Below are 27,017 nucleotides of genomic sequence, written 5' to 3'. Positions count from 1 at the left end.
CTCCTTGCTGTCTAACTTCTTCAGTTCTTTGTATATTTTGGATATAAGCCCTCTATCTGTTGTAGGATTGGTAAAGATCTTTTCCCAATCTGTTGGTTTCATTTTGTCCTAACCACAGTGTCCTTTGCCTTACAGAAGCTTTGCAGTTTTATGAGATCCCATTTGTCGATTCTTGATCTTAGAGCATAAGCCATTGGTGTTTTGTTCAGGAAATTTTTTCCAGTGCCCATGTGTTCCAGATGCTTCCCTAGTTTTTCTTCTATTAGTTTGAGTGTGTCTGGTTTGATGTGGAGGTCCTTGATCCACTTGGACTTAAGCTTTGTACAGGGTGATAAGCATGGATCGATCTGCATTCTTCTACATGTTGACCTCCAGTTGAACCAGCACCATTTGCTGAAAATGCTATCTTTTTTTCCATTGGATGGATTTGGCTCCTTTGTCAAAAAAAATCAAGTGACCATAGGTGTGTGGATTCATTTCTGGGTCTTCAATTCTGTTCCATTGGTCTCATCTGTCTGTCTCTGTACCAATACCATGCAGTTTTTATCACTATTGCTCTGTAATACTGCTTGAGTTCAGGGATAGTGATTCCCTGAAGTCCTTTTTTATTGTTGAGGATAGTTTTAGCTATCCTGGGTTTTTTGTTATTCCAGATGAATTTGCAAATTGTTCTGTCTAACTCTTTGAAGAATTGGATTGGTATTTTGATGGGGATTGCATTGAATCTGTAGATCGCTTTTGGTAAAATGGCCATTTTTACTATATTAATCCTGCCAATCCATGAGCATGGGAGATCTTTCCACCTTCTGAGGTCTTCTTCAATTTCTTTCTTCAGTGTCTTGAAGTTCTTATTGTACAGATCTTTTACTTGCTTGGTTAAAGTCACATCGAGGTACTTTATATTATTTGGTTCTATTATGAAGGGTGTCGTTTCCCTAATTTCTTTCTCGGCTTGTTTCTCTTTTGTGTAGAGGAAGGCTACTGATTTATTTGAGTTAATTTTATACCCAGCCACTTTGCTGAAGTTGTTTATCAGCTTTAGTAGTTCTCTGGTGGAACTTTTGGCATCACTTAAATATACTATCATATCATCTGCAAATAGTGATATTTTGACTTCTTCTTTTCCGATCTGTATCCCTTGATCTCCTTTTTGTTGTCTGATTGCTCTGGCTAGAACTTCAAGAACTATATTGAATAAGTAGGAGAGAGTGGGCAGCCTTGTCTAGTCCCTGATTTTAGTGGGATTGCTTCAAGTTTCTCTCCATTTAGTTTAATGTTAGCAACTGGTTTGCTGTATATGGCTTTTTACTATGTTTAGGTATGGGCCTTGTATTCCTATTCTTTCCAGGACTTTTATCATGAAGGGGTGTTGAATTTTGTCAAATGCTTTCTCAGCATCTAATGAAATGATCATGTGGTTTTGTTTTTTCAGTTTGTTTATATAATGGATCACGTTGATGGTTTTCCGTATATTAAACCATCCCTGCATGCCTGGGATGAAGCCTACTTGATCATGGTGGATGATTGTTTTGATGTGCTCTTGGATTCGGTTTGCCAGAATTTTGTTGAGTATTTTTGCGTCAATGTTCATAAGGGAAATTGGTCTGAAGTTCTCTTTCTTTGTTGGGTCTTTGTGTGGTTTAGGTATAAGAGTAATTGTGGCTTCATAGAAGGAATTCGGTAGTGCTCCATCTGTTTCAATTTTGTGGAATAGTTTGGATAATATTGGTATGAGGTCTTCTATGAAAGTCTGATAGAATTCTGCACTAAACCCGTCTGGACCTGGGCTCTTTTTGGTTGGGAGACTTTTAATGACTGCTTCTATTTCCTTAGGAGTTATGGGGTTGTTTAACTGGTTTATCTGTTCTTGATTTAACTTCGGTACCTGGTATCTGTCTAGGAAATTGTCCATTTCCTGTAGATTTTCAAGTTTTGTTGAATATAGGCTTTTATAGTAAGATCTAATGATTTTTTGAATTTCCTCTGAATCTGTAGTTATGTCTCCCTTTTCATTTCTGATTTTGTTAATTTGGACACACTCTCTGTGTCCTCTCGTTAGTCTGGCTAGGGGTTTATCTATCTTGTTGATTTTCTCAAAGAACCAACTTTTGGTTCTGTTGATTCTTTCTATGGTCCTTTTTGTTTCTACTTGGTTGATTTCAGCTCTGAGTTTGATTATTTCCTGCCTTCTACTCCTCCTGGGTGTATTTGCTTCTTTTTGTTCTAGAGCTTTTAGGTGTGCTGTCAAGCTGCTGACATATGCTCTTTCCTGTTTCTTTCTGCAGGCACTCAGCGCTATGAGTTTTCCTCTTAGCACAGCTTTCATTGTGTCCCATAAGTTTGGGTATGTTGTACCTTCATTTTCATTAAATTCTAAAAAGTTTTTAATTTCTTTTCTTTATTTCTTCCTTGACCAGGTTATCATTGAGTAGAGCATTGTTCAGTTTCCACGTATATGTGGGCATTCTTCCCTTATTGTTATTGAAGACCAGCTTTAGGCCGTGGTGGTCCGATAGCACGCATGGGATTATTTCTATCTTTCTGTATCTGTTGAGGCCTGTTTTTTGACCAATTATATGGTCAATTTTGGAGAAAGTACCATGAGGAGCTGAGAAGAAGGTATATCCTTTTGCTTTAGGGTAGAACGTTCTATAAATATCCGTTAAGTCCATTTGGCTCATGACTTCTCTTAGTCTGTCTACGCCTCTGTTTAATTTCTGTTTCCATGATCTGTCCATTGATGAGAGTGGGGTGTTGAAATCTCCTACTATTATTGTGTGAGGTGCAATGTGTGTTTTGAGCTTTTAGTAAGGTTTCTTTTACGTATGTAGGTGCCCTTGTATTTGGGGCATAGATATTTAGGATTGAGAGTTCATCTTGGTGGATTTTTCCTTTTGATGAATATAAAGTGTCCTTCCTTATCTTTTTTGATGACTTTTAGTTGGAAATTGATTTTATTTGATATTAGAATGGCTACTCCAGCTTGCTTCTTCAGACCATTTGCTTGGAAAGTTGTTTCCCAGCCTTTCACTCTGAGGTACTGTCTGTCTTTGTCTCTGAGGTGTGTTTCCTGTAGGCAGCAGAATGCAGGGTCCTCGTTGCGTATCCAGTTTGTTAATCTATGTCTTTTTATTGGGGAGTTGAAGCCATTGATGTTGAGAGATATTAAGGAATAGTGATTATTGCTTCCTGTTATATTCATATTTGGATGTGAGGTTGTGTTTGTGTGCTTTTTTCTTCTCTTTGTTTTGTTGCCAAGACGATTAGTTTCTTGCCTCTTCTTGGGTATAGCTTGCCTCCTTATGTTGGGCTTTACCATTTATTATCCTTTGTAGTGCTGGATTTGTAGAAAGATATTGTGTAAATTTGGTTTTGTCATGGAATATCTTGGTTTCTCCATCTATGTTAATTGAGAGTTTTGCAGGATACAGTAGCCTGGCTGGCATTTGTGTTCTCTTAGGGTCTGTATGACATCAGTCCAGGATCTTCTGGCCTTCATAGTTTCTGGCGAGAAGTCTGGTGTGATTCTGATAGGTCTGCCTTTATATGTTACTTGACCTTTTTCCCTTACTGCTTTTAATATTCTTTCTTTATTTTGTGTGTTTAGTGTTTTGACTATTATGTGACGGAGGTGTTTCTTTTCTGGTCCAATCTATTTGGAGTTCTGTAGGCTTCTTGTATGCCTATGGGTATCTCTTTTTTAGGTTAGGGAAGTTTTCTTCTATGATTTTGTTGAAGATATTTACTGGTCCTTTGAGCTGGGAGTCTTCACTCTCTTCTATACCTATTATCCTTAGGTTTGATCTTCTCATTGAGTCCTGGATTTCCTGTATGTTTTGGACCAGTAGCTTTTTTTCCGCTTTACATTATCTTTGACAGTTGAGTCAATGATTTCTATGGAATCTTCTGCTCCTGAGATTCTCTCTTCCATCTCTTGTATTCTGTTGGTGAAGCTTGTATCTACAGCTCCTTGTCTCTTCTTTTGGTTTTCTATATCCAGGGTTATTTCCATGTGTTCTTTCTTGATTGCTTCTATTTCCATTTTTAATTCCTTCAACTGTTTGATTGTGTTTTCCTGGAATTCTTTCAGGGATCTTTGCGATTCCTCTCTGTAGGCTTCTACTTGTTCTCTAAGGGAGTTCTTCACGTCTTTCTTGAAGTCCTCCAGCATCATGATCAAATCTGATTTTGAAACTAGATCTTGCTTTTCTGGTGTGTTTGGATATTCCATGTTTGTTTTGGTGGGAGAATTGGGCTCCGATGATGCCATGTAGTCTTGGTTTCTGTTGCTTGTGTTCCTGCGCTTGCCTCTCGCCATCAGATTATCTCTAGTCTTACTTTGTTCTGCTAATTCTGACAGTGGCTAGACTGTCCTATAAGCCTGTGTGTCAGGAGTGCTGTAGACCTGTTTTACTGTTTTCTTTCAGCCAGTTATGGGGACAGAGTGTTCTGCTTTCGTGTGTGTAGTTTTGTCCCTCTACAGGTCTTCAGCTGTTCCTGTGGGCCTGGGTCTTGAGTTCACCAGGCAGGTCACTTGCAGCAGAAAAGTTGGTCTTACCTGTGGTCCCGAGGCCCAAGTTCGTTCGCGGGGTGCTGCCCACGGGCTCTCTGCGGTGGCAGCAACCGGGAAGATCTGCGCTGCCTCTTCCGGGAGCCTCCGTGCACCAGGGTTCCAGATGGCCTCCGGTGTTTTCCTCTGGAATCAGCAATGTGTGTAGAGAGCAGTCTCTTCTGGTTTCGCAGGCGTGTCTGCCTCTCTGAAGGTTTAGCTCTCCTTCCCACGGGATTTGGGTGCAGAGAACTGTTTATCCGGTCTGTTTCCTTCAGGTTCCGGCGGTGTCTCAGGCAGGGCTCCTGCCTTACCTGGGCCCTCTCCCACGGGAGCCCAGAGGCCTTATACAGTTTCCTCTTGGGCCAGGGATGTGGGCAGGGGTGGGCAGTGTTGGTGGTCTCTTCTGCTCTGCAGCCTCAGGAGTGCCCACCTGACCAGGCGGTAAGGTATCTCTCCCACGGGTTCTGGGAGCAGAGAGCTGCTGCGGGCCGGGATCCGCGGGTGTGGGACTTCCGGTAAACACAGGACGTGCCTGGTCCTAGAGGGATTCTGCCTTTGTTGTCCCGATTCCACCCGGCAAGTCACTTGCAGCAGATAAGTTAGTCTTACCTTTGGTCCCGAGGCCCAAGTTCGCTCGCGGGGTTCTGCCCACGGGCTCTCCACGGTGGCAGCGACCAGGAAGATCTGTGCCACCTCTTCCGGGAGCCTCCGTGCACCAGGGTTCCAGATGGCCTCCGGTGTTTTCCTCTGGAATCAGCAATGTGTGTAGAGAGCAGTCTCTTCTGGTTTCGCAGGCGTGTCTGCCTCTCTGAAGGTTTAGCTCTCCTTCCCACGGGATTTGGGTGCAGAGAACTGTTTATCCGGTCTGTTTCCTTCAGGTTCTGGCGGTGTCTCAGGCAGGGCTTCTGCCTCACCTGGGCCCTCTCCCACGGGAGCCCAGAGGCCTTATACAGTTTCCTCTTGGGCCAGGGATGTGGGCAGGGGTGGGTAGTGTTGGTGGTCTCTTCCGCTCTGCAGCCTCAGGAGTGCCCACCTGACCAGGCGGTAAGGTATCTCTCCCACGGGTTCTGCGATTATTTTCTTTCCAACTTCTGTGTTCTACAACTCGCTTGAGGAACTCTAGTCATCCATGTCAAAAGTGGTAAAAATATTATCCTATTTTTTTCTCTAATGCTGTCTTTTAAAAAATTGAGTTTAACATATCTAGAATGTTGTATAAGACATATGGTTAAATTCTGTGTTTCCAATAGAAACTCAATTATTTTAACACATCAATTAAATAATTTATCATCTCAATGATTAATAGTGTGGATTTACTTAATTATTTATATTCTCAGTCATCCTCCCCATAGGTCACGTGCTCAGACATATATCTCCAGTAAAACAGGTGAGTTCTTCCCTGGGGTTCACATCTAATACTGAAAACATATAAACACATTTGTGTAATGGATACATGTGTGTGTATGTATTGCTATTTCCTTTGTATTTTGCTTTTGCCAAATATTCTATGCATGTTCTTCTCTGTGTAGAATTCAGAATACCAACATCAATTTCCATGAAAACTCCTGCTGTGTTATTAATTGAGAATAAATCAAATTATGGATTGATTTGGGAGGTTTTTACAACACTGAATTTCTCCATGCAGAAATACAACATGCTTTTCCTTTGTTTTGGGCTCTTATGGTTTTTGGCAAATAGTACAGTTTACTTCAGGCAGAAAAAGCCACGAGAGTGCAGCTCAGTGGCATAGTCTGTTTTCAACACATATAAGGTATAGGATTCAAACTGTGACTCCAAAGAGAGGGGGTGAAATTAATTTTTTTTGATACTCTATGGCTCTGACTGGTCAGGAAACTGCAGTTTAAAGCATTCTGGACTGGAATTCAAACAGGAAGCTACCTGTTTCTGTCTCCTGAGAGCTGGCGTAAAGTCAATAAAAAAGCATGCACTACCATCTTGGCCAAGCATTTTTATTTTCTAGGAAATGTGTATATCTTTGTTGTTGCTGAAAATTAAGACTTTTATTTTCATATTAGATTCTTCAATTGTTGAGTACTGCGGCAAAGAAAACTTTGTATACTGATATCACTGACTTCATTCGCTATTGTCTCTAAGTATGGAAAAGAATATCCTGTGCTTTCTGTTGTTTTTTTTTCTCCTCGTGGGGGATATAATATTTTAAAGTTATGTTTATTTGTTCTCTCCTTCTACCTCGGCATGGCTTCCAGGGATCACACTCAGATCATCGGTCTTGTTCAGTATGTTTTTTATCCACTGAGTCATGATGGTGGCTTTCTGATCTCATCTTCAAATACATCAAAGTTGCTTCCTCTGTATTTGACTTCTAACAGACCTTTGATGTGTGTGCCTGTTATGGTTGGTATAAGACATTACCAGCAGCATAAAGAAGATCATCTGGGATGCTTACTCTATTTGACCTTATTTAATCGGCTCTCCAGGTAATAATTACATGAAAGATAGGTGTCTAATCAAACACAAAGAAACAAATGCCTAGAACACATAGGAAAAAAAACACATAAAAAAAACACATAGGTAATTTCCCAACACAAAAAGCAAATTTCTTTTAAATAATGTCCTGACTTCATAACTTTCATATCAGTTCCCTTAATTATTATACCAGCCAGCTTTATGTTAACTTAACACAAGCTGCAGTTATGAGAGTGCAGGGATCCTCAGTTAAGGAAATGCCTCCATAAGATCCTGCTATAAGGCATTTTGTTCATCAGTGATTGATGGGGGAGGGCCCAGCCTATTGTGGGTGGTGCCATCTGGGATGACGGTTCTCGGTTCTATAAGAAAGCAGGCTGAGCACACCATGAGGAAGAAGCCAGTGAACACTCCATAGCCTCTGCATCAGCTCCTGCCCCAAGTTCCTGTCCTGCATGAGTTCCTGTCCTCACTGCTTTTCACGATGAACAGCAACATGGAAGTATAACCTGAGGAAATTCTTTCTGCCATGAGTTGCTTTTGGTTACTGTATTTTATCACAGCAATAGGAACCCTAACTAAGACAATTTATTCATAAGGAAAAAAATCATTTCCTTTTTGTAATAGTCTTAGCACAGAAGGAGAACACAGGTTCACAGTCATCTATTTTTGTTGGAGTTAATTTCACGTCACTGCAAAGAGATGAAGATGTTCACCATTCTTCCTTTCCATTCTGTCACTCTTTCTATGTTTTTTTCCTAGAAATCCATGGCTCTCTCTACAAATCCAAGTTCACTTTCCAACTGTTTATGAAATATGTCACAAAGAGTAAAATGGGTTTTCAAGTATTTCCAAATAGAAAATTATAGAAAATCTGTTTTTAGAGAAAAGAAAAGGAGCAAGGAGCTGAAATCAACTTGGCAAAGAATCCTTCTTTCATTTATAAGGAACACATATAAATCTGTACAGCTTTTAATGCTTTATGTGACATGTTCCAACCACAGAAGAAACATGGATGAGCTGTATTTCCAGCAAGCCGAGTAGCTCAAAGATACATGTCCCAGCTTTATGGGTTGAAAGGTTGAGAGTATAGTTAGTGACTAACAGGTGAGACTATAACAGAGCCACTTGCTCTTAGCATCACTTCACTCTCTTCTAATTGTTCCTCCTCAATGTTCTATTTCTTTATTCAGGCATTCAAATGATCCCCTACCACAGACTTCCACCCAGGTTAGGTCTTCAGCTCCATCATTCACTGCTTTTCCCTCTGAATGAGTAAAAAAAAAAAAATACTAATTTTCTTAGGTTGATAAGTTGAAATGCAAAGATTAGGTCTGCTCTTGAATACTTAGTCTGTACTTCCCAGCAGAAATTTAATAAATGTTCATGAACCTAGTATTCCAGATTCTATCTCCTTTTTAATAAATGGGAGTTACTTCCTATACCATAGAGCCAAGCTTTCTGGTGATTGTTGATTCCCCAAAAGAATTCAACAGCACCTCAGCACAAAGAAGTAAAAGTTTAATGAAGGCTATTAAAATGTGAAAATAATTAAATGATCTCACTGAGGTCCTACAAATAACACAGTAAAAGGAACTACCTGCTTTTTCTTCTAATAGGCAAAGTGCTGAATGCAGTCATTACTATTTGTTCATACCATATAAAACTGCCATTGTTTTGAAATTGTTCCTTTTTGTAATAGTGTACTTCAACATCTGTAAGATTGTACATCTGGAGCTTTATATACATATACATATAGATAATACACATACACATACATAAATACATATCTGTATATTTAATATTCAGTAGACTAGCACGAAAAAAGACAAGAGGAGAGCTTGGATGGAGGAAAATGATTAGAAAGAAAAAAGAGACCATGGTAGTATATACCTTTGGTCCTTATTCTTGGGAGACAGAGGTAGGAAGACAAAGAAGTAAAGGCTAGTCCTTGTTATGCAGCAAGTTGACTGATACCATTCTGAAATAAAATGGATCATGTCTCTAAAACATAAAAGACACAATATGAGTCCGGATAATGTAGACATACATTTTAAACATTTTTGTTTTATTTTTTCTTAGTATAAAGTATCAACTAATTTATTTAAAAAGACAAGTTTAAATTTTATAATCTGAGGCTTTTGGATTCAGTGTGAGATAAATTCCAAATTCAAAGGTTTATCACTTATCAAGTAACAGAAAAACAAGTCATTAGAACATGGGAATTAAGTAAATGAAAAACAAATTTAAAAAATTTTATATCCATATAAGCACTGAGCCATCACTATCCATAAAACAAAATTTTTTTCTATTTGAATATGTCTTCTTATGGAAATATGAAGCATGGCATAGTACATAGTTTATATACAAGGTTTATATATAGTATGTATATAGTTTTATATATAGGACTGTGCATGTATATTTTACTTCATCATTTCAGAATGACTCCTCCCAGATCATAATTATATATGTAGCACTTTATAAAAATAACAGTTTTAATTCATTTTTCATGAGCTAGAATAGCTGCTTTGTTGAGATGTGGATGAAGGACAAAAATCTTTAGGTATTAACAAAACCAATTCAAGTAACAAATGGCAATACATAGGCATTAAAAAGGAACAGAAAGGAATAAAATGCCAGGAATGATTACACCAGGAACTCCATCACTTTCCAGGCTAAGGTAGAAAGGTCTCATGTTTCAGGTTATCTTAAATGGTAGGCTAAAATACACTCTTAAAGGAAACTGTGCATCAGTTCATAAGACAGAGCATAATTGGAGTTATCTTATACAGTGGGTTATAGTCATCCTAGAAGCAATAAGTTGCCAAATGTTCTTCCCAGTGCTAAGTGTAGGCTATGTCCCCTCAAAGTTGTTGATCACAGGTGTCTAAGAGACTGTTCAAATAATACAGGCTATTGCATTGCTCATGGTTGTCCCAGAACTTGATGGTAAAATCTTTTTTTTCCATCTTTATTAACTTGAGTATTTCTTACTTAAATTTCGATTGTTATTCCCCTTCCCAGTTTCTGGGCCCCCCTCCCCTTCCATATGAGTGTTCCCCTCCCCATCCTCCCCCCCATTACTGCCCTGCCCCCAACAATCACATTCACTGGGGGTTCAGTCTTGGCAGGACCCAGGGCTTCCCCTTCCACTGGTGCTCTTACTAGACTATTCATTGCTACCTATGAGGTTGGAGCCCGGGGTCAGTCCATGTATAGTCTTTGGGTAGTGGCTTAGTCCTGGAAGCTCTAGTTGCTTGGCATTGTTGTTCATATGGGGTCTCAAGCCCCTTCAAGTTCTTTCAGTCCTTTCTAAGACTCCTTCAACGGGGGTCCTATTCTCAGTTCAGTGGTTTGCTGCTGGCATTCGCCTATGTGTTTGCTGTATTCTGGCTGTGTCTCTCAGGAGAGATCTACATGCGGTTCCTGTCAGCCTGCACTTCTTGCTTCATCCATCTTATCTAATTGGGTGGCTATATATGCATGGGCCACATGTGGGACAGGCTCTGAATGGGTGTTCCTTCTGCCTCTGTTCTAAACTTTGCCTCCCTATTCCCTAGCAAAGGGTATTCTTGTTCCCCTTTTAAAGAAGGAGTGATGCATTAGCATTTTGATCATCGTCCTGAGTTTCATGTGTTCTGTGCATCTAGGGTAATTCAAGCATTTGGGCTAATAGCCACTTATCAATAAAGTGCATACCATGTGTTTTTCTGTGATTGGGTTACCTCACTCAGGATGATATTTTCCAGTTCCAAACATTTGCCTATGAATTTCATAAAGTCATTGTTTTTGATAGCTGCGGAATATTCCATTGTGGAGATGTACCACATTCTCTTTATCCGTACCTCTGTTGAAGGGCATCTGTGTTCTTTCCAGCTTCTGGCTATTATAAATAAGGCTGCTATGAACATAGTGGAGCATGTGTATTTGTTATCTGTTGGGGCATCTTTTGGGTATATGTCCAATAGAAGGTTAGCTGGGTCCTCAGGTAGTTCAATGTCTTGATGGTAAAATCTTATTTCTGAAGACAGCACAAAGATTATTGACATAAATTGTTGCTGACCAACAAGCTTCTTACCAGATGTACTGGAAGATGTTATGTAGGCTACCAGAGGGAAAAGAAGGTCATCAATAGACTTACCTAGGTACACACTTTATGTGATAGTTTGTATATGGTTGGACCAGGGAGTGACACTGTTAGAAAGTGTGGCCTCTTGTCCCTGTGAGTGTGGGCTTTAATACTTTAGTCCTAGCTGCCCGAAAGTGAATATTATGCTAGCAGCCTTCATATGAAGATGTGGAACTCGCAGTTACCCCTGCACCATGCCTTCCTTAATGCTTTGATGATACTGGACTGAATCTCTGAATCTGTCAGCCATCACCAATTAAATGTTGTTCTTATAAGAGTTGCTTTGGTTGTGGTGTCTGTTCACAGCAGTAAATCCCTAACTAGGAGACTCTATGACCATTAATGAATGATTCTTGAGGTAAGATACACTAATGAGTGCAATAGTGACATAAATAGTATGGAGGCAACCAACTCCTTTTGGTTTGTATTTAAAGCCTACCATACAAAAGAAAATTCATGCTTTTACTGTAAATATGCTCATGGTTTGGAGATCACTGGGCCTGGGAGTTATAGCTGTTACCATTATTTTGTCAATAGGACACAGTATCAAACTGCCCTCTAAATGTATGGCTCTCTATGAATAGATTAGTGCAGCCCTCAGACCTCATCAGAAGAGTTCTATTTTGCAATGTCCAGTGACTTACCCACTTCAAGAGACTCACATCTTGTCAAAGCACAGAGATAAATATAGAGAATACGTGGCTGTGGAATGCTCAGCCTCAAGTGGGACACGTATATGGCATTGCTACCTAAGGCACAGGGACTATTACAGAAGAGGAGGCATAGAAATGGAAAGAATCAAGGGTCAAGGAAGGCTACAGTGAACAGTGTCTTCTGGACTTGATGGGACTGGCACGCTCTTGCACCTCCTGCTGCTGTGGTTGCCTGCACAAAACCTGTACCCAGTTAAGTAAATCAACATTCAAGCATAGAATGGGATGCCGTTTATGAGTCCAAAACCCTAACTGAGGAGCTGTGGCAGTTTATGGCTCCACATGCAGGAGAATACCAAGAGCACAAACTTGAGTTGATGTGTTATTCAAAGAAGAGAGAGGACAGAAAGTAGGGAGTTGTAAATGTGTAGGAATAAATCTGGGAGGAGTGAAGGGGAGGACTTAGGGTGAATATGATTAAAATACATTGTAAGAAATTCTCAAAAATAAGTAAAAATATATTTCAAAAACCTAGACTGTTAACAGTAAATTTTGTTCAGGGGCTACATTGTATTTCTTGCTGACAAAACCTGATTTACAGTAATCCCAGAAGTCTTCCTGTGGTATCCTTAAATTCTCATTTCAGGAAATAGTGTAGAGTTTGGATTGCCTTGTATGCCAGAAATACTCTGGATTCCAGATAAATTCTGAGATCATGACTTATTTACACCACAAATACTTTTTGTGTTGTTGTAACCTAGAAGTACTTATCTTCCTACACCAGAACAGCCTAAATGGCCCCTCAAGCAATTCATCATTTAGTGAAGACAAAGGGTTTAAATTTTTATGTAAAGTACTAAACACATAAACACGTGTACAATTAGACATTGTGCAAATTTTATTTTTGTATCGCATAAGACTATCATTATATGGGTTTTGTAATCAAACCTGGGTATTAGATCTATAGATATGTTGTAGTCACTTTTCCAATTTGAATTTTTAAGTTCTTTAAATGTTCTTAGTGGCATCTTAAAAGACCTTCCCAAGCTGACAGGTTATACTCGAGAGACTTTGAGAGCACTGTGAAAGTGATTTGGACACTGATTTAGAATAGATCACTAAGTATTCGAGAGAAGTTATGAACTAGAACTGGCAGCTTGTCCTTTTCATTGCACTTGATGTCCAAGCAACAGGCTATTTTTTTCTTTTGCTGTTCATTCTGCTCCTGGCATGTTAGCTGACATTTGCCACCTAAGTCTATCCTTAGTGCTTGACATTTTCTCATTGCTTTATCAATGATGCCCATTGAAGAAGGGGCCTTTCTCTGTTTTAGAGAAGTAGAATCTTCTGAGAGCTGTGCTTAGTGCGTCTCTGCCTTGTTTATCATTGTTCCAGAACCTGCATTCTGGAGCATCACCCACCTCTTTGGTCAAGCACAGAGATGAGAACAAAGAATTTCATAGTTCTCCACAGAACATATATTGGGAAAGATGAAGAGCTGTGTTTCCCTAAGGACGTTGACAATTTAGGAAAAGGCATGTTGACAGTTTAGTTCCCACACGTCTCCAGCTACCTCTGACATATTCTGCTATATTTTTTCTATTGATCCTGGATAATGTGTGAGCAACTGCATCTGAGCTGCATGCACTGGTATCCTCTATTTTGCAAGCAACCAGGTCCCTCTCTTTCACCGAAAGAAATTGGCACCTGACCCCATTTCTCCTGCTAAATCATCTTGTATCTTCTGGAGAACATACATGAAAAATGCTTTTTTTTCATCTGCCTGCTAAGTAATCAAGAGGCCACACCACTGGGTCATTTATTTACTCATTAGGATTCACAGGGAACCGTGCAAATAATTTTCTTAATTACAGTATGTGACGATGCTGTGTGCCTTTCAGATTCTTGTGTGTAGATTTTCTGTGTGTAGCAGGCACTTTGTATGAATTCAACATCTTTTGTTGCTGAGGAACTTTCTCTAGGAGAAATAATAAGCAAAAAATGGAAATCAGCTTCTAGGATTCCATTGAGAGAATGCTGTTTGCTTCTGCTCTCATTGGGTTTGGGGAAGCAGACTGATCAGTGCTCTGTGATTTGCATTTACAAACCAAGGCGAAGCTTCTTTGGGGCACTGCTTATTCGCTAATAAAAATGCAAGAGGTGGTCTGCTTCTCAATCTTTCCTTATACCCCTGTGTAAGGACAGAATGGATCATCCGACAGTTTCTAAAGCATGGAAAGAGCAACGCTGCAGCCTTTGGCACGAGACTGAATTTTATGAACCTATCAGCTAAGAACTGCAGAAGTAGAGTGCAGACACTGGCCTCCCTCCGAGCGCACTGACAAGGTGCCGCAGTTTTAGGGTCTTTGGGCAGAATGCTGCGCAATCTCAGTCCAGTCTCTAGGAGCTATATACATATACAACAGCTGAAAGGCAGAACAAATTCAGCTGAATATATTACCTTTAAAGATCTCAGAAGTTAAAATCTCCCCGAATTCTGTCTCCGCACTCTCTGATGTCAGTTACTTACAATGCATGGATTTGTTTGTGTTTGCTTGTTGGTTTGTTTTGTTTTTTGTTTTTCATTTTTGGGTTGTTGCTAGGCTGACAATAGTCAAATATGAATCATTCTGAATGCTTCCTTCTCAACCCCTAACCCATACACACTAGTTGATGCCATTGGTGAGCCTGGTTTCATAGACTTTATTGTTCCGCACGGTACATACAATAGTGTTATCAATAACTAAAGATACCTGCTGAGCTTTCCAGGGTTTTGTGTCCCAGAACAAATAAATGAACAGGGACACTCAGAGCAGAAACAAAGATAGTTTCCAAGAAGCAGAATACCTCGGGGAAGCAGAAAGGAGCAATGAGAGAGGTTAGGAACTTAAGCACAATGTTATACAAAGGATGGAGGCATTGGACTATATAGGATGGACACTTTGAAATCACTAATAAAGTGACGGCTTTCTTACACATGGTGTCTGTTCCATATATTTTTTAATGTCACAAGCTACTTTCTGACTTCTTAAAGTACCACCGAGTCTGCCCTGAAGCTCAGATTTACTCTTTGCCAGTGGGCTTTTCTCATATGCTAATTTCTTGCATCAGTATATACAAACAAGATCATGGGCACAAAAAGTAGTAGGGGGCTTATGATATATAGGGCAGAGAAATACACACACTTCTTTTTGCAATGGGAAACTTTGTATTTTTTTCAGGTCAGTAAAGATGATTTTCTGCTCAATGGGGCAGTTAGCTGTTTTGGGATGGAACCTGGAGCCAGGCAACTGGGAAGTCCTATTACTGGTGGTCAGTTCTGCATGGGTGCTTTTTTTTCCCTAGGTCATGGAAGGGATGGATGAAGGAGAAGTCAAAGCACCTTGGCTAAAAAGGTTATTGGCTTATTGGCATAACTGTTTATTAATATTAATGTGACTTAATTAGTATCTCTAGGCTGGTGAAGGGCAAAGAAAACCAAACTGTATTTGCTTCTATCTCAGACAGTTCAAATGCATATTTTAGACCTTAGGTTTCATTCACTTGAAAACAGAAGCATTGCCACCCCCCCCTTTTTTTCCTGAGAGACCAGTGAATTAATATCAACTTATTGACTAATAAGAACTTATTATTTCTATTTCATATTTGCATCTGACAACTATCCTAAAGTCTAATGAGAAAAACATTGTTTTAGGTTGTTTCAGAAATGAAAGCTTCCAAAAAATGTTTTCCCCTCCTTACGGATAAAGAGTTAATGAGAAACCTAGTTCTTGGAAGGGTAGTACTCTGAATAAATTGGTTTACTTAAAGAGAGGTGATAAGGGATGATAAAGGATACTGGAAAAGCAACAGATACAAGGTTGAGGGAGACTGCTAGAAAGTGAACCAATGGTCGTAGCAGCAGGAAGTAGTATGCCAAGAGTGACCCTACACACACTAAAACAAAACACTGACATAAACTATGCAGAAGCTCAACTGTTTGCTATTTGTCTATCTGGTACATTATAACTCATTCTGAGGAAGAAACATTATTAAAGGATCCACAGTTTTCCATTACTAAGTGAGTCTTGAAGATAAACATCCTCACCTTGACTTGGAATTTCACAAGTCAAGGACTGGGCATGAGAATGGGATTAGGATGCTTAGATGTGAAATTAAGGATGACAAGAACAAGAGGCCAGGCACCAACCACCACTGTAGACAAAGCACTGGAACCAGGAGAGAAGGTAATTTGCTAATCTCAGCTCAATCAGTTGCTCTAAGCAAAGATAATGTTCACTCTTATAAAGATAATGTTCAATCTCAAAATAAGAAAATGCTGTTTTGTAAGGCAGAGAATGGCCTGGTAGCTGTACCTGAATGAGTGGCTTTATTAAGTATCTGACAAGTAAAATAAAAAAAATAAGCAGAGATTAACAGATAGAGAGAAGCAGACAAATAATAAAATGTCATCAAATTAAGTATTCGTAATATCTATTAGAGATTACTAAAGGTCAGCATTAGCAAGTCAAACATTCATCAGAAACCAGCTGGGGAAACCGTGATGAAACAGCCATGCCGGGGCTCCTAATCAAGAGCTCCAAGCAGATTAGACCATCCTTTCCACAGATGGGTTCCAGGTTTTCTTCCCCACTGTAGGCATTCTTATATTATGAGATTAGGAATCATAACTCTGGTTGGAGAGCATATCTTTTAGCTATTACGAACATAATTATTACTCAAGCTGTTTTTAATATTTATTTTTATTTTGTGTGTATACATGTCTGTTGCATGTTTATATGTATACTATCTTTGGAGGGGTCTGATCCCCTGGAACAGGAATTACAAATAGTTGCGAGCAGCCGTGCGGTGCTGGGCCTCGAACCTTGGTCCTTTTAAAGAGCAGCAAGTGCTCTTACCTACTGAGAGCCATTTTTCTAGTCCTATCCTGTGCTATTTTGTTGCCCTTTCTCCCTGTTACACAGGGGACACTTGAAACAAATGTTCTAGAGTCTGGACTAGGAGAACCTCACTCCTAACAGCTGCTTTCAACAAACTTAATAAACACACGCCAATGTGCCAATACAATCTACACTACAAAGCCATCACCTCTGCTAGGTTTCCCCTCAGCTTCCAAAGCTAAACTAGTTTTCATCTCATCTTCCTCCTCAGGACTTACTTCCTGCCGTGGCAAGCAGGAAGTGCTTTTAATACAGCACCTCAATCTCTCTGTGTCTTCGTTATATTACCCTATTTGACTATGCAATGTCAGTCTTAAGACACGGAAGTATTAATTTCTATAAAACTTCCGAACTTATGCAAGTGACATAACAAGATAAGGCATAGCAAGTCATAGTAAGCGTCGTCTTCATTGCCATCTCCTGTCGGCCAATAGGAACAACTCTGAGCTATGGCCAGATGATCAATAGGTAAGAAAACTTCACAGCTCCCACATAGCTTACCATCTGGCTGTAAAACACGTCTTCCTGTCTTTTTTAAAAAACATCTTTACATTAAAAAGAATGTGTTTGGCATTCTAAATGAAGGTACTGATTTTTTTTCAATCATCTTAAGTATTTCTGATGGCTACTGGGTTCATCCCAGAGAAAATGATTGCTGTTGAGTAACATGTTACTCAAATGAAATACTTTAATATTAAATACTAAAATGCCTTCTTTTTATTTAGTAAGTCCAAGACAGAATATGTGATTTGGAAGAATTTTTATTGATCTTTGTTTTTAAAATAATTCTTCTTTGTCTTGCCTTCATCTACCTGATTAGGAATAACATTTTTTAGCTATTTCTATGCAACTCTGTTCAATGATAAGAAAAAGACTTAGATATTGTGTTTGTTGCTATTTCCAATTGCTTTCAGTTTTTTCCCAGTAGGTAGAGTTAGTGTTCCATAAAACTTGAAAAGTACTACAATTAATAAACCTACCATCACCAGGGTGTAATTTAAGGTCCACAGTAAGAGGTAAAAATTGAAACATTCTTTTTAATCATCAATGAGAAGTTTTCTAAGGATAACATGGCAAAATCAGAGCTTTATAAACTAATTTTAGATCATTTCCAACTTCTGATAACATGGAATTCCAAAGGACATATAGAGAGGACATATTATATATGTTGATTGATAAGTACCGTATGTATGAAGTAAAGAGAAAATTATTTTCTTTTTGCTTCATTTTGTTTTATACTTCTCAAAATTCTATGAGAGATGGGAGATGTTTTTATTGTGGGCAGCTGGTTTATGCTGCTGTGTAATAAAATACAGAGCCAACTGACCAAAGTGCAATTCATTCAGAAAGATCCTGCCTTGCTGCATTTAAATTGTGTTTGGCAGTTGGGGACACTGTTAGTCATTTTGCAAAGAAGGTTTACATAATTTTTCCATTTGGCTAATGATTTTCCTAAATCTATCTTGATGCTAAAATAACTTTGGAGCTTATAGGGGAAAGATTTCAGACAGAACCAAATGGACACCCATTACTAATGTTTCTATTTTCCTGATTGTCTTTTAGGAAGTACATTTTTGGATAATTTTCAATATACAGAATAATTCCCACTATTACCATTTTTCCAAACCAGAACATTTAAGTAAAATATTATTATTATTATTATTATTATTATTATTATTATTATTTTAAAGAAAATTTCTTAGGAAGTGAGACACAGTCCAACAATGTAACTCATTTTAATGAAAGAAGCCTGGTTTATTTTGTGTAATTATCTCCATCTCTGAGAGCCAAATATTTATAGACTACATTATAGACAATAAAGATAGTAAAGTTACATTTAAAACTTATATGTATTATAACATTGATGGCATAAAGCAGATAATGATATTTGCAGCTAACCATTGGACTGAACAAGGGGACCCCAATGGAGGAGTTAGAGAAAAGACTGAAGGAACTGAAAGGGCCAACCAACCAGACCCCATCAGAGCTCCCAGGGACTAATCCACCAACCAATGGATACACATGGAGGGACCCATCATTCCAGCCACACATGTAACAGAGGATGGCATTGTCCAGCATCAATGGGAGGAAAAGCCCTTGGTCCTGTGAAGGCTCATTTCCCCAATGTAGGGGAATGCCAGGGCGTTGAGGTGTGAGTGGGTGGGTGGGAGTGGGCACATCCTCATAGAAGCAGGGGATGGGTGAAGGAGTCTGGGAGGGGGGAAGGGATAACATTTAAAATATTCAAGAAAAATAAAATAAAATCAAAAGCAGATCATGGAAGAAGTATTTGGAAACAGATGGTTCATGTTGGAAGTTCTTTAGAAAGAAGAGGTATAGAGAGAATATCTTGTGTATTGTATGGATGTGTCATCAGTCAAGTAAAAAGTCTGTGGCCTTTGGCTTAGGCAGGAAATAGAGGTGGGATATTCAGAAATTATACTGGGAGATAGAAGGCAGGTGTGTCACTGAAAAGTTAAGACAACACACACACACACACACACACACACACACACACACACACACACACACACACACACGGTACCCGAGCACAGGTAACCAGCCACATGGCACAATGTAGGCTAGAATAAAATGGATATTCTAAGTTTTATCTCATCTAAAAAGAGCCGAGCTACATGGTCAAGGAATTTGTAAATATATTTTGAGTCTGAATGTTATTTCTGGGAGCATGGGGCTGGGAGGAAGAACCAGAGCTTAACTTCTCCAAAGAGGTTATTGAGTTTGTGCAGTAAGATGAAAAATAACAGCAAGTGTATGGGGACTGTTTCCAATATGGACAGTGGAAGCTCAGCGGTGTACAGACACCTCAGAAGTATTCCACCAGAAAATGGAGACAGTGTACCACTTCGTTTTATTTGTCCCTGTTTGATTGATTTTTCCAGGTGTCTTAACTCTCTTGGTTAAGAAATTCTTGGTTATCTGTTCATTCGAAAGGCTTTCCATATCTTTGCACAATGTGCTGGACAAAGACACTGTTCCTTCACTTTTCTGGACAGGGAAGAAGTATACTGTGTATGGTCTTGTCTACCACAGCTGTGCCGACATCATAGAATCACGATGCAGTTGGGAACAAGGTACTACGAGATGCTGCCACCACTGATATTTGCAGATTTACAATGACACAACAGATGTGTCAGCAGAAAGTGTATTTGATAGATGAATGGAAAAGGCAAATGACTTTCTCATCAGAGGACATATAATTAATGTGTGAAGCTTAAGTTATTTTAAGGTAACTATGAAGAAGTGAATGTTGTTTGAATTCTTGGCTTCTGAGGGGAGCCCGCGTGTAGTTAGCATGTGTCATATGCTGTTTCATCTTTATTAAAACTACTTTTAAAAATGGATCCATTCATTCTCATTGACCTACAAAGATTCTTGAAAGGTCCACTGTTTCCCAGGTACTGAAAAAGTTACTGTGCTTGGCTGTCCTGGATAAGAGAACAAGGATTTTAATCACTTCATTGCCATTATCAGGAGATCTAGAAAAGAATGATACATAACTTGGTAAAAATCTATTTTAGAGAATTAAGGAGTTTTAAAAAATCTTAAGGAAGTATTCTTTGAATGGTGAATAGCATTAATGATTGATAACCTTGGGGCATCTAAATGAATCTTCTCTTGCCCTCAGAAAGTCATAGGACTTAAACACACACACACACACACACACACACACACACACAGAGAGAGAGAGAGAGAGAGAGAGAGAGAGAGAGAGAGAGAGAGTAAACCTCTGTGTTCAGCTATGAAACAGTGGGGTCATTTAACAAATCTGAGATTTACTGAAGCATGAAATTCCTTTCCTATGCCAAATGCATTTTTATCTGTTTCCTGGTAATATGACCCAGGCACTGGCAAACTTGTTTCACCAGTTACATGTTTCAGATTATTTGGAATTGAAAGAGTATCAGGGTCATCTGCTTTACACACAAAGATTTTAGTTTACTTTGTTATTAATGAAAAGATGACAATAAGAAATATTTGAAGCAATTACTCAAAACAGATTCCCAAATTTTAACTATTTATTAATAACTGTGATTTTTGTTTCATCTAATATTAACATTAAATAAACTTATTGGTGTCAGTGTAACCATGCATGGCATAACAAGTTAGTAATTTTTGTACCAATACACATTAAATGTCTTACTAAAGATGAAAGGTATTTAGTTGTGTATTATTTGTGATTATCTAATCAAAAAATCAGTGGTCCATGCCAGGTAACAAGGTATCAAAATAAAATGTTTGCAGCATATGCTTTAGAGTCGAGGTGTACCAAAATAGGATGATTTCACAGAAAAGAAACCAAGGACCTGGATCTTTCAGTTTGATACTTTATTGTGCATGCGTACACATACAGCAATAGTTTCCCACTGCAGAGAGAACACATAATACTGCACTTTCTTAAAGGAGATTATTTTTCCACACGGACACAATGATTGATGTCCAAGTGATGAGATGAGTGAGTATACAGCTCTCTACAAATGGTAAAAGGAAACCTAAACATTCAGAGGCATGTCGTAAGAAACCAAGCATTCAGGAGCACGATATAAGCAGCATGCAAGTCAACAGGGTGAGGGCATTAGAAGCTTGTCACTGCTTATCAGTTTCTCATTTAATATGGATGCTTAGGCACAGGAAGGGCCTGTGAGCTAGCTTGGATCTCTACGGTGAGCATAACTGGATAACTTCATGGCTGTTAAGGACCTCTGAATCATATATACATAAATAAATATATCCCATATATGATAACAGTGCAATATAGAAAAGATATACACATATACAATATAGTTTTTACCTGGAAAATTATGACTTTAGGATTCTTACAGAATTATAACACTTAGGAGACAAATAGCATACTACATTTTTATAGATAATAAGTGAAATTTACAATGTTTAGAAAATACATGACAGCTTACTAATATACATGTCTACCAACTGTCTGGCTGACTATTTCCTCGACAAATACAATCATCAGGAAATACTTTATTTCCCTTCTTTCCTTTCTTCTAGTTGCTTGCCTTGATCAATCCCCGATGAGTCACACTTAACTGGACACATTATCCATTCCACCTAGAGTTTGTTTCTTTTCCTCCTACCCTTACTCACCTCTCTTTCCGTACATCACTTGTCTTTTCCTATCTAAGCTAAGTCTATTCTTATAAGAATTCAAGCTTTCCTATGAGGTTGTTCTAATTACTCTAGCACCCCCCTGATATTCTTTTCCCAATGAGGAATTCTAAGGTTTGTAATCTGAAATCATATAACTTCTCTTTCTACCATGTACTCTGCACATTTCATTTTATTCACATGTCAGTGATAGTATGTTGTTATTCTCTGAACATACATGTAATAATCTTGATCATTATTAAATTAGGTGAGAGTACTATTTGAACTATTTGAAATTTGAGAGTACTATTGAACTTTGTATTCATAATATATACACAGAGATGGTGGTGACCATGATCTGACACAATATAATACATTTTAATAAGCCAGGAGAATGGTTTAAGATGATAAAAACAAAAGGCAAAGAAGTTTTATATTTGTAAAAAAAAATCTATGAGGAACTCAGGCATCATGAAGATTTTACGTTATATTTCTTAGTTGGAGATTCATAAATTTACTTATTCATGTTCATTCATTCATTCGTTCGTTCATTCGTTCATTCATTCAAGAGAAAGTCAATGTTGAGCTCAGCATCTTAGTTCAATTTCTGGGATACAAACATGAAATGAACTTGTCCTCCATGGGATTTTCTGTTTAACTTGCCTATTCAGAATTATTTGGTATTCAAGGGTATCGAAGGACATATGTGGAGGCTCAGAACAAATTGGTTTCCAGGATGTGTTCAGAGTCATCTGGCAAATAACAATTATTTTGAGAAAGAGAGACACATTAAGGAAAAGCATGCCAGTAATTTGTATATATATCAAAACAGGAGTGGCTTGTCCTCATGGCTAGGGATTAGATGTTTGCTTCTTTATTGTGCCACCCTGTACCATTTCAGTATCATGATGTTCTTACTGACTTCTGAATGAAGACCTTCGATCAGTTGGATCTTATTGAGTCATATTGAATTGTTTGAAAGATTTCACTTTATTAATACCAGCCCAAGGTATTCTTGAGGAAGTTCATATTTTCTCCTGTTTGGCAGTCAAAGAATATCCATATGCACAAGAACTGGGTCCATTCTTCTGGAAAGAAAGAAAGAGTCACTTACAGACTTGAAACAATGCTAGCTAACAGGACTGGTTAACTCATTCTTTTGGCATAGCTTTCAACATGGTTTACATTTCCACTATTCCATTTGATCAAGAACAATCATATGTGACTATGTGGTTTATTGACCACTAAACTCTTTTCTTGTCATGTTACATTCAGATTTGATAGCTTTAGACAACGCACCATCTTAACTGATATTACATGTTCCAGCCTTTTTCATTTTTCTAGATATAATTCTTAAAATATGAATTGAACATATTCTATTTGGTTAGGATGAATTTGCTTGGTATAAGATAATGTTATTTACATATTTTTGACATGGCAACATTGAATACAAATATTCATGGTCACTCTTATCAAAGTTTTTATGAGTTTTAAATTAAGAATGCCATTCATTAAGCTTGTCATTTGATGTAGTCCATTAGTTGCTGAAAATCTTAATAGTGAACTGCTTCCCAGTATGTACCTCTCCTGTTGACATCTGTTGCTGAATTATTTGGGATCATAATTATGAAATAAGCATGCATGGAGAACATTACAGGGTCTTTTATGGATTTTTTTAGTTCTGTGGTAAGTAAAAATAACAATTAAAAGGCGAATTTCTAATCATTGTACATTAAAAATAGATTATGTAAATAATCTTTTTATTAAGTCATCTTAGATATGTTCAAGTAGACTATTAAAAATGCTTTGTGCTCTATTTCTTATGACTCTAATTTATATTCTAAACTTTGCCTAATAGTTCAAGAGTATAACATCTTGAAGCTATATCGTGCATATCTGCTTTCTTTAATTTGGTTGAGTTTTGTAAGAATAGAAAGACAAATTTGTGTCATAAACTTTTAGCAATGGTTTTACATATATTTAATGTTCCTTTTCTAGTTTTTGACTGAAGCTTGTGAAACGTCAAGCCTCTATTCTGCAAGAAAAAAGCCATATTAAGCAACTCATCTCTATATGATTCCTACTATATAAATCATGACAAAACTGAATAGGAATTTTAGAAGCAACAGACCACATTTTCTTTTGTTTAAGAGGGATTTTTATAAAAATTAAAATTTGTGTAATATTTTCCTGTACATAGTGCATTTAACAGAACATTTGAACTTACACTTAAGGCTTCAAGTCAGTATTTACTCTGGGGAAGTTAGGAGAATTTTCTTGCTCTGAGCAAAGGGATACTTGTGGAAGGATAAGAATTTGAGAGGAGAGAAAGGTAAGGCAACATTATCAATACAGAGACAACAGTATCCTGGGAGAAATTTGAAGAAATTCAAAAGAATTGCTTCAGAGTCTCATTTTTGTGCCTTTGTATCCAAAGAGTGATTCTGAATATTTGGGATGTGTTTCTTCAACTTGGAGCTGATTAGAGGCTCCTGAGTATTTTCTCACTCACATATGGTTTTCTGCCTTCATATACAAAGGTCATCTTTCCTAGGAGTTGAATGATGTGAAAATAATATTGAATACTTTATTTGTAAAATTTATAGAACTATGTGTTAATTTATTTTTCATAAAAGTTAATTTTTCCCATCTTATAATTTTTATAGATTTAAAGTACTTTAGTATAATACCACTAGGGGTTTCCTGTTTTAAAGAAGTGAGCAGAAGAGTGCAGCTCTTGCTTTCCTAAAACATATACTCTGTATAAAGCAACTCGACTATCTACTTAAACCTATTACATATTACTAGTCTTTTACATAGATTTACTAAACTTTAACACAAATTATCCATTATTATTGGTAGATTATAAAGGTATATGCATGGTTCTGTGCTTTTCACCTCCTTAGAAATGTTTATAGAATTTGAGTTTTTTTTTAATTTGTCTTCAGGATGTAGAATACTTGAAATCTACGTCAAACTTTAAAAATATATTATTCAGACTGAGGAAGAAACCCTAGGCAGGGATTTATGTTCACTTGCATTATTCATTCACTTCTGCCCACTTTCCTGCTTGAAGTCCCTCATCCATGAATAGAATTGGAAGTAATATAACAAGTCTAGGAGCGTTACTAAGGGAGTGACTGAGGGAGTTATTAATAATATTATTTCACTACACCAGCAAATTTTAATTTAGTCTTTTAGTTTCCTTTTGATGATATATGGTTTTGATTATCAATGGAAATATTTTATGAGTTAATTAGAGTGATATTAAATACTTTAGAAAGTTTATAGCTCCTTTGTGTAAATTCAGCTACCTGTTGGACATTACATAAAAATATTTGATATTATAATGGCATAAGCTTTATGAACTATATTCTTCAGAATTTGGGCTATGGTCAAAAAGTAAAACTAGCAAACAATTTTTTAAAAATCAAAAGGGGAAAACATAGGCTATATATTAAACTTCCAAAGGTCAGAAAAGTGCATTTAGCCTTGTGTATATTATGTAAAACATGTTGTTTTCATTATCTGATATTGTCATTCGTGTGTGTGTGTGTGTGTGTGTGTGTGTGTGTGTGTGTGTGTAGCCATTAGATTATAAGAATTTAATTGTCAGCTTTAAAAAAGGAAAAAGAAACATCTCTGCAGTCACCACACTGTTTAGGAAAATACCATGGGGGCTGGAGAGATGGCTCAGCGGTTAAGAGCACTGACTGCTCTTCCAGAGGTCCTGAGTTCAAATCCCAGCAACCACATGGTGGTTCACAACCATCTGAAATGGGATCCAATGCCCTTTTCTGGTGTGTCTGAAGACAGCTTCAGGAAAATACCAGGGACACTTGTCAAGACAGGGTAATTGAGATCATGGTACTTAAATATCCACCAGTATGTTGAAGACATGACAGATGTTCAATGATATTATTTCCTTTTCCTAATATAAGAGTTCTAATATATTCCAATTCCCTTCTTACATAAATGTGTACACCTATGGGTAAGTATTTGTAAGTACCTAAACACATACTTATGTCATTTACGGTTTGATCATACTAGTGCCCTATCCAATAATAATAATAATTAATCCATAGTATAAATTTAAATAAAATAAATTGCTTAGAGTCATGGGGATAGGCTTCTGATACTTTCTGTAACTATTTTGTTACATTGTTTTACTAATATGGTAGCAGGCAGAAGAAATGTCTTCCTGGAGTAGATGAAGAAAAATTTCATACAACCCTACCTATAATGGGTCCTGTTTGACAGGTTTTCCATGAAGAATACTATTCTTTATTAAGAAAGTTTACTGAGTCAATTATCATTATCAATTACACTTCAAAGAAAATCCGTGAACTGGAGATATAAACTAGAAATAGGAAAGTGGCATCTTTATGGGGTACTTAAAAATACGACATTTTGACCTAAGAATTAAAATTAATGACTATGAAGCTATCACCAGGGTCAACTTATATTCTTTAATATCTAATTTGCTCTATCCTAGCAGGTGAGTTTTTTGAAGAGGACTTGTGACCTTTCTGGATAGATGCATATTCATACCTGTCTAATAATAACTGGGACACTAGGTCAAAGTACCTGTGAAGATAAGGTAGTGATAATAGTATGAAATCAGTTTTAAAATAAAGTCAGCAGATTTTTAGTGTTTTGGATTAGATCTATAAGCAGAATCTTCTGAGTACATGAAATAAAATGAATCTGAAAAAGGACCAGGGGGAGCAATGAAAGCTAATTAGAGGCAAGTTAAAGTTCAAATTAGAGTTGAGCCTTGAGGCAAAATGGTCAGAATTTGGCTGATTTCAAGGAATAATACCTCAAAATCTGTTTCACACTTTGAAGCGTAGTTCACCTGGAAGGATTCACTTGACATGGCTCAGGAGTTAAGAACAAGAGTGTTCGAAGGGAATTTCAACCTTAAAGGTTTGGAGGAAGAGGTGAAGCCATGTCCTAGTCAGTCTGGGACTTGTTATCCATTTGAATAGTCCCTGTATGTTATCTGGCACCCTCACAGCTATCTGGACTGGATATATCTTTATCCCATCCCATATTTATGAAGCCTGAAGAGTTGGTAAAACTTAGGTTTGCTTTGCAATCAAATCCATGTGTCTCTAAAATTTGGGGGCTATTTTGAGTTTTTAGCTTGTTTTTATTTTTAATGCACC

At 37.7% G+C, this 27,017-nt stretch overlaps 2 protein-coding genes across 3 annotated transcripts in view; both read right to left on the bottom strand.

The window, feature by feature from the left end:
- The window catches only part of Emc2 (ER membrane protein complex subunit 2), an 894,248-nt gene that overhangs the window by 248,814 nt on the left and 618,417 nt on the right, over positions 1-27,017 (bottom strand). The gene's annotated exons all lie outside the window — the stretch shown is intronic.
- Trhr (thyrotropin releasing hormone receptor) overlaps positions 21,050-27,017 on the bottom strand; it is a 43,434-nt gene continuing 37,466 nt past the window's right edge. Inside the window, exon 3 of one of the 2 annotated variants that reach the window (XM_032914981.1) lies at positions 21,050-22,934. In XM_032914981.1, coding sequence (XP_032770872.1) covers positions 22,872-22,934 — 63 coding nt within the window. In that variant the 3' untranslated portion in view covers positions 21,050-22,871. The remainder of the gene's footprint in view (positions 22,935-27,017) is intronic. The other variant, XM_032914990.1, reaches the window with a different exon arrangement.

This window comes from Rattus rattus, chromosome 1, assembly GCF_011064425.1.
Source record: "Rattus rattus isolate New Zealand chromosome 1, Rrattus_CSIRO_v1, whole genome shotgun sequence".
In the NCBI taxonomy this organism is placed as follows: domain Eukaryota; kingdom Metazoa; phylum Chordata; class Mammalia; order Rodentia; family Muridae; genus Rattus; species Rattus rattus.
Note: the sequence above shows the minus strand (reverse complement) of the source record. Positions and strands in the feature narration are given on the sequence as shown.